Source organism: Halyomorpha halys, unplaced genomic scaffold (genome assembly GCF_000696795.3).
Source record: "Halyomorpha halys isolate HHAL.00 unplaced genomic scaffold, Hhal_1.1 Scaffold815.1, whole genome shotgun sequence".
Taxonomy (NCBI): domain Eukaryota; kingdom Metazoa; phylum Arthropoda; class Insecta; order Hemiptera; family Pentatomidae; genus Halyomorpha; species Halyomorpha halys.
Genome location: NW_027112549.1, coordinates 586,471 through 595,655, shown reverse-complemented (window position 1 = coordinate 595,655; position 9,185 = coordinate 586,471). Strand labels below are relative to the sequence as shown.

General features: G+C 27.5%; 1 protein-coding gene across 1 annotated transcript; it reads left to right on the top strand.

The window, feature by feature from the left end:
• Positions 1 to 47: 47 nt before the first annotated feature.
• lwr (lesswright) lies at positions 48 to 6,123 on the top strand (the record flags this gene model as incomplete). Its single annotated transcript, XM_067050355.1, is given in 5 exon segments — positions 48 to 121; positions 310 to 393; positions 3,630 to 3,747; positions 4,201 to 4,345; positions 5,513 to 6,123. Coding segments are annotated over 5 exon segments (480 nt in total). The 3' UTR covers positions 5,580 to 6,123.
• Between the last annotated feature and the right edge of the window lie 3,062 nt (positions 6,124 to 9,185).

The window sequence follows — 9,185 nt, the reverse complement described above, 5'->3', positions numbered from 1 at the left end:
ATTTTCACCTCTTAGATCTTAGATTTTTTTTTTTTTTTGTTGGATAGGTTTCAAAATGTCTGGAATAGCCATCTCACGGTTATCGGAAGAAAGGAAAGGCTGGAGAAAGGATCATCCTTTTGTAAGTGTGTTGTAACTGTAACAGAATATTCATACTGTTAAATTATAATCAATTATGTAGTATTAAGATAGGTCTATCTTTTTAATTATAATCTTCCAGGAATAGAGATAATATACGTTATTATTTGTTGTTCAAAGTGTAGCTTGTTTAAAAACCTTTCATGGTTAATTGTTTTGTGTATGTTACAGGGTTTTGTTGCAAGACCTTCCAGATCTCCTGATGGAACTCTGAATCTTATGAACTGGGAATGTGCTATACCTGGGAAGAAAGGAGTATGTCTCATTAAATAATATTTAAGTTGAATTTGTTTTTGTTTTTTTTATTCTTTCAACTTTTGTAACTACTTTAGAAAAGTAAAACTAAGCTGTAAGCAGACCAAGTTTATCATCATTGTATTGTCAGCAATCATTGGTGATAACCTGATTGCTGTTTGATATATTTATTGAATTGATTTAAGAGGACACCATTCCTCGGAGCAAAACTAGTAACAATTAGATTGCACAATTGAAGGAAGGTGGTGTACCTTATTAGCTATACCATAAGCATAAGCATCATTAAAGTCTAACAAACTACTACAAAATAGCTCTACAAAAATTTAATGTTATAATTTTAACTTTTCTTAAAATCAAATCAATTTAATTTTTGTTTTTGAATATTATATGCTAATAGTTTTATGTGCTCACTTAAGTAACCTACTAAATTAACAATAATTCTCTATACAGTTTTACTGCAGAATTTGAAAAAACATTTTTAGATATTGTACTTTATGCTAAAAATATAATATATATTACTCACTAAGATCAACAAAAGTTGAACTACCTGTTAAACCTTGCTAAACAAGTTTGGTACTCTTGTATCACTTATTTATACAGATCATGCCTGTAAGTTAGCAACCAATAGAGAATAAATGAGGAAGTTAACTTGACAGTCAAGAGTCCCTTCAATATCCTCTTCAACTCTGCCTGCTCAAAATTATTTATATGAATTTAGAATTTAGCCCATGGTTTCAAATGAAGAAGAATTGAGTAAACCAGATAATTTTTGAGGTGTTATAGTGATTAATAATTTGAGAAGATAGTTGGGGGAGGGGGTGCAATCAGGAAAAAAGAACATGAAAAAACAAACAAAAAATATAATTATTGTAAGCAGGCATGAATAAATATATTTTTGTTTATTTATGTTCTGGCATGAGTAAATATTTTTTTAATTTTTATTGCACCCCCCCGACTATCTTCTCCAATTATCAGATAATTTTTGTTTTTATAACCAGACTGTGGATTTTTATATAGTAAAAACCTTGCAGAATATGCGGTGTAATGAATGATTTGAAAAAACCGTTGTTTGGAATACAAAAAAACTAAATATGTAGCGAAAAAATTCTCTGATTATCACTAAGGCAGCTAAAATATTTAAATATACTACTAATGTACCTGAAACCAGTTCTGAACTGGGAAACAAATTGGAAGAGGAATTAATATGAAACTGATTATCAGATTTTTTAAAAACAAAATATCCAAGTAAAAAAGTTATAATTAGTACCAAATGAAAAACAGCAATAATTATATTGAAAAAGAATATTTTATTGACAGTATAACAAAAAAAAAACTACAAATGAAACTGAAAGAGATATAAAAACAACTAAAACCACAAAAATGAGAAACAATTATTACACAAGTGAACTAAGGTTATGCATGCGATTAGATAAAAACATGAAGTGAAAAAGTAATATAAACTTACAACTGTAATAAGAGAGAATAAACAATAATTGCACTTGAATACTAATTGACAACATAAACAAAACAAATAGAACACTAATGCATTAGACAGTGACTTCATATTATTACAGTTGTTTATTAGGAGTCCCAATTTATTTATTTTTTTATACAAAACCTAATCTTTTTTATGGTTCTAAATATTTTTATAATTATAAAATGATTTTTCTATATCAACAACAAACATAATAGGACAAAATATATATCCACTTGAAAATTATTGAACTATGGTTATCGCTGATACAACTGAATCATTCCCAATAGAAATTTTATTAATATTTTCCTAAATAGTTTTCCAAGTTTTTCATAAACACATTTTCCTCTTTTTCTTTAATTTAATTTTTCAAAGTTTTTCTTGATCTTATATGGCAGTTATATATTTTTTAAATTGATTTAATAATTTAAAACTTTAGTCTAATGGCAAGCTTGTTTCCAGAAATTGTTTGAGTTTAGTTGACATAAAACTAAGATGGTTGTTAATAAAAGTGTAATGGTAGCTTAACATTGTTCTATCCATTCTTTTATATAAATACTTTTTCTATTCTCTGGGTCTCATCTCCATCTATTTCAAATCCAATTTCTCATTATGGTATTCTATTAGATGAAGAAAATGACCTTACTTCCGTATTTTAAATAATGATAAATATTATACCTTGAAACTGATTGTATTAATTTAAAAAATATTAGAAGTGAAGATGGAAAGTAAAGAAAATGATCCATATTCCTAGAAGTCAATTATTGAAAGTAGTGATATTTCATTGGTTAGTATAATCAATAGTATATAAGCAGACAGTTTTGCTTTGTTCATTGAAATTAAGCCTACGATTGTAATTTATGTCATCCGAAATGTTTTTTGTGTTTTAAATTATAAGTTCTATTTTTTTCTATTTACTTAATTAGAATAATGCTATATCTTATATTATATAATTAAAATAATCAGCCTTTATCTTCAAGTGTGCTAAGTGAAATTTGACTAATTGCTCAAGTACTTGATTTAAAATGATATTTGATCGGCTATTTAAAGAAAACCGTGCCCGTGTAGGCCTTGGCGCTTCGCGCCGAGGCGACATATTTCCGTGACAACGTATACTCTATAATCCTCTTACCCCCACCACCTCACTCTTACCCATCCCCACCACTACCTTCTCCGTTAAGGGACACTTTTGCCTGCATGACTCTCAGCATCTATAATCCTCTTCCCCCCACTACTACACTAGTAATTACCTCCCCCACAATCTACTTCCGTTACGGGACACTTTTTCTAACATGGCATCCCGCAAAATGATTTATAAGACGTCACGTCAAAAAATATATGCAATCAACATATGCAATTGCATGGAAAGCTGAGACCTGACTAAAATTGAGGTGTTTGTTCTTGAAAGTGGGTAAATGTTCTATTTAATTGAGTAAATTTTCCCTTATGTTCAAGGGGTCTTAATAAGCAAGTTGTACTGTTATATTATAATTTCAATTTTTCATTTGAAGATTAGCAGAAAGCTCTGATTTGTTGTGTTAAATCCTAGTAACCAGTGATAGTTTTCTTCTTTTTAAAATCCTGTGTCCAACAAAACATTAAAGTCATTTAATCATTGACTTGTATTTTTTATAAATATCATTCCCTATCCATATTTCTAAGACGGAAATGTAAGAGGATGCTAATGTTTTACTGTTGTAAAAAACAAGTAAACAAGTGGTATGTATATCTTAAATTTAATATACTTATTCAATCTGTTTAGACACCATGGGAAGGTGGCTCTTACAAACTAAGAATGATATTCAAAGACGATTATCCATCAAGTCCTCCAAAATGCAAGTTCGAGCCTCCTTTATTCCATCCAAATGTTTACCCATCAGGTAAGAAAATTTTATTTACTTATTTAATATTTATATATATTTTTAATCACCTCATTTTAATGTATTAACAAATCATAGAAATATGTTTTTAACAGTAGAAATAATATTTGATCATAATTTGAACTTTAAATGAAGATAATTGGAAAGAAATTTTTTTTTTTAATCTTGCTATACAGCAACAGTGTGTGTTGCATTGACACAGAGTGGAGGTAAAATAAAGTAAAAAGAATTGTTTACTTAAAAACATAATTTATTGATTCTTTATTTTACATAAAATTTCAATACTTATAATGTAACGGTTACATCGAACCATGTAAGCCCCACCAGGCCAATCTGTTATAAACAAAAAAAATTGAAGAATATGAAAAATAGATGAGGAAAACAATACTATATTTTCTTGTTTTTTCATATACACTCCATAAATTCATTAAATTATGTTATTGTTTTATCTAGGAACTGTTTGTTTGTCTTTACTTGATGAAGAAAAGGACTGGCGCCCAGCTATCACAATAAAGCAAATTTTGCTTGGTATCCAAGATTTGTTAAATGAACCTAATATTAAAGATCCAGCTCAAGCTGAAGCCTACACTATTTATAGGTATACTATTATATTTTCTTCTATTTTAAATATCAAGTATTGTATGTTAATTTTCATTGAACATATAACTTACTAATACACCTTTAAATTAATACTTGAGAAAAGAAATAATAAACCTTTTCCGTACCGAGATCACAACACTCTCACATTCTACTTTTTGTTAAAATATTCCTGCACCATCACCTGAATTGTCCTTTTCTTCTTTAAATTTAAGGAAATGATTTGTTCAGTAACCTTTATCCTATGAATTAAAAAAGCGTCTTGCAGGATAAGATAAATGTTTCTAGGCTCTCTGGACATCAGGCACTGTGTTTTTGTAGGCCATGCTCTTAAAAACTGTGATATGAAATTATATTTAGTTCTTTTATTTTTTATCCATCACTGATGAATTTGCATTGTTGATTTTAGAATATTTTCAATTTCTATTAATAATTTTTCCTTTAAAGAAAGATAAGTCCATGTTAATTTACCATTACTTCCTTTCATTCAATTGTGGTTTTTAGAATTTGATATGTAAATATTTGTCTTTTAATGTAAAAATTTTTCTAATAAATAACATTTAAAATTACAAATTATTATAATTATACGTCTTCTAATTTAACTTCAAAAGCTAATAAAGTTTGATAAAATTAAGTCAAATTGTTGAATAAATATTGAGAACAATTGACTGCAACATTAGTAGGTTTAGTCAAGGGCCAGAAATGTACTTACCTTCTGTGTTCAATAAAGTTTACACCTATTTTTATTCCTAACAATTCTTTTTTTGAAAAGAATTTTTTGTAATTAGGAAATTTTATGAGGATATGTACTGTATGAAGCATGAATTATAAATAAAGTTATAATGTTTATTTTATGTAGGATATGATCAAGCTAACGGCTTCTCATTAATAAAAGTTTTCATCAGTAATTTGAAACTATAGAAACATCATTAATAGAACACATATTTTCTAATTCTAAAAGATTGTAATTTTAAAAAATCATAAAATTACTAATAATTTTATAATTATAATAACAATCAAATTTATAATAAAATCAGTTTATATTTCGATATATTTCATGAAGTATTTGAATTTCAGATAAATATATTCTTAAAATATAATAATTCTTATATTGAATTTTGTTTTCTTCAAAATAAACTTCTAATTGGTTGATTTTTTTTTTTGTTAGCCAAAATCGCATTGAATATGAGAAGAGGGTTAGAGCCCAGGCCCGGGCTATGGCTGCAACTGAATAATCTGAGAATCCAGGGGTATATTATTCTTGTTCTCAGTTGAATGGACTAAGTGTTTATTTTCTTTTGTACAGAATATGACACAGTCACTATTGAGTATAACATACACATAATTAAAGTATTTAGAGTATAATAAACTTTTCTAAATTATTGTGTTATTTTAGTTTTATATATATTGAATAATTTTGTAAATAAAGTTTCTTATTGGTGATAAAGTTTTAACTGCTGTCTTTTCAAATGTTATGCCCGATGATATAAAGCTAGATTTGTGATTAGATAAGTTTATTTTAATAGTATTATAAGGATTATTACAATCCAGGTGTATATACTCAGGCTTTTTATACATTATTTTATGTAATTTTCTATAAACAGTTGTACTTATGGATTAATTTTTTACTTCAATAATGTGTATAACTTGTAAAACTTACATTTTATTCTCTCATTGTTTTAATATTTCTCAGACAATTTTATGTTATTACGATGAAAAACATAGTTATTCATACAGATGCAATGAGCTGAATTTCAAAAAATAAAATCTTGTCTCTAATTTTTGTTTCTTTAATTTCTTTAAAATACTGCATGAAACCAATTAAATTTGAATTGTGTATCCTCATTTTTAAATCGATTGAAATAGGATTAAAATAAAAAGTTCCTAAGTTATCCTTGGAATTTAAAACTCAAATTATAATTTTACTAATTTCCTGAACTTCAATTAATGAAAGAGAACGATGAAATTTTTTGTTAGTAATGAGGAATTATTAAATAATTAGATATATTATAATTTATTGTTTTAATTACGGTTAATTTATTTTTAAATAAAACTCTTAGAAAAAAAAAACTGATTTCATATTCTAAACCCTGGTGTATAACACTTTATTTGTTTATTTTCCAATATAATTATTAAATCAGAAAGAACCTAATGAATGATAGAACTGAACAATTGTGAATGAAATTATTACACTATCTTTTTTATTATTATTATTGGTTTTACTCAGGACTCAGGCATTGTTAATGAAATAAACAGTAAACCTTTTTTTTTTACAAACTTGAAAAAAGTTCATACCGAACGACCAGTAAATATTTGGATTTGCATATATACTGCTTATTAATTTTTTTTTTTTTTTTGTGGAATCATATAATTACTGTTTAGAATGTTATTATTCTTGTCAAATATAATGAAAAAAAAAAGTAAAATTTATAAAGTTGTTTAGTGGTTCTTTTCTACTATGCCCTCATCATAACTGTTTTTACCTAAGAACACTCATGCACTAAAGAGGAGATTTTCACTACATCTTCCGAATAATTTAGGTTGGTAAAAATTGGAGAAGAAAGAACCGGGAGATACAAATGTGATGAGATACCCAGAGCTTGGAAGGGAGAATTGGCTGGACATATCACCAGAAAGCCAGAACAAAATATTCAATAAAAAAATGTATTGATCTATAATTTGTCATTTTTGACTTAAGAGATATTCTAAAATTTAGAGTTACATTAGAATAATATGCTTAAAATAAGTACAATAGAAGAGGAAAGGTTGTTTTCTCATATCTACATACTTTCATCTGAATCCATTCAAACCTTTTGGAAGGTGCCCTCTTATTTTCCTTTAGCAGAAATTGGAGGTATTTCATTTGCTTAAGACCATTGTGGCTCTGGGAGTTCTGTTTCTTCTCTGGGAAATATTTCTGTATTTGGAAGATTATTGATGATTGACAGTGTGTATAGATGAATGGAATATGGTCCGGGTGCGGTTAAAAAAACTCAAATAGTAAATAAAAATACTATTTTTATAGAGCCAACGTTTCACCCCACATTGCAGGGCTTCGTCAGGGCTAAAAAAGATACAAACACTTGACCTAGTTACAGAAAGAAAAAAACATAACAGGGGTATACAATGAAAAGTAAAATATAATAAGAAAAATTAAAGGTTGTAAACAGTAAATGAAAAGGGTAATAGTAACAGATGGATAAGAGATAAAATAAGAGAAGAAATATTAAAGACAGTACAAATTAAGAGATGAAAAAAGAAAAGAATATAATCAAATGATGAGACAGAATTCATACCTGTTTTGATGGAAGTCAAAGACAGACATAGCCGGTTGTATTGGGAGGAGTGGGGATGGCAGTTAGTACACCACTATAACGGAAATAATTTTAAAGTAAACATTGTAAAAAAAAAATATATTTAAATTAGGTAAAAAATAAATGGTAATATACATAATAGAGGGGGAGAAGAGATATTAAAAAAAAAATATATAAGTACACTCATTTATATTCATCGTACATTAATTTATATTCATCTGTTACCTTCTTAAGTGTACTTATATTAATTACTTTATTATTAATTTTCTATTATAATTACACTTCTCTGTATCCCCACTCATTTGGTATATTGTCTTTCTTAATCACTTACACATATTGTATCCCATTATTTTATACTTTATTTCTCCTTTGTTTTTCTATGTATGAGTGTTTTTTTTCCCTTGTTTTTTTTTAATATCTCTTCTCCCCTCTATTATGTATATTACCATTTATTTTTTACCTAATTTAAATATTTTTTTTTTTTACAATGTTTACTTTAAAATTATTTCCGTTATAGTGGTGTACTAACTGCCATCCCCCCTCCTCCCAATACAAACGGCTATGCCTGTCTTTGACTTCCGTCAAAACAGTATGAATTCTGTCTCATCATTTGATTTTATTCTTTTCTTTTTTCATCTCTTAATTTGTACTGTCTTTAATATTTCTTCTCTTATTTTATCTCTTATCCATCTGTTACTATTACCCTTTTCATTTACTGTTTAGAACCTTTAATTTTTCTTATTATATTTTACTTTTCATTGTATACCCCTGTTATGTTTTTTTCTTTTTGTAACTAGGTCAAGTGTTTGTATCTTTTTTTAGCCCTGACGAACCCCTGCAACGTTGGCTCAATAAAAATAGTATAATTATTTACTATTTGAGTTTTTTTGACTGCACCCGGACCATATTCCATTCATTTCTGTATTTTCTAATTTTGAGAAATTATACTGACCTATTCAGGTATGTTTATACTAATAATTATTACTTCCTATAAGTATATCATTGGTAAGTACCATTTAATTTCACCTTTTTTTGTTTCCAGTTCTGAATTATATTGAAATGGGTAAATATATGTCCACCCCTGGGGTGTTTTTGTATATTTATGTGTTTTCATATTTATAATCATGTTCATCTGCTAAAATTCCCAGAGTGGATCATCCAGTTTTATAAGAAACATCAGAAGCCCTCTTAGAATAAATTAAATGTATCAATTAGTATAATCAACAAATGGTTTTCAAAAGAGAAAAACAAATGTCAACAACTGTTCTACATCATTCTGGGGGAAACTGAATCCTGATTTTAAGTTTACAATTTAACCAAGAAAGTTGAGAGAAAAAAGGGCAAAGTTTTGAAACTTTTTTTCTTATAACTAGAAAATTAAGCAGTTTAAGAAAACAAATGTTCTATAGAAAATTAGAGAATATAATTTATGTTCTAAAGCGGCAGATCCCCCAAAACATATCATTTTGCTTGGATAGTGCCACATCTAATAAAAAAAGTTTTGAAAGGAATATGGTCCGGGTGCGG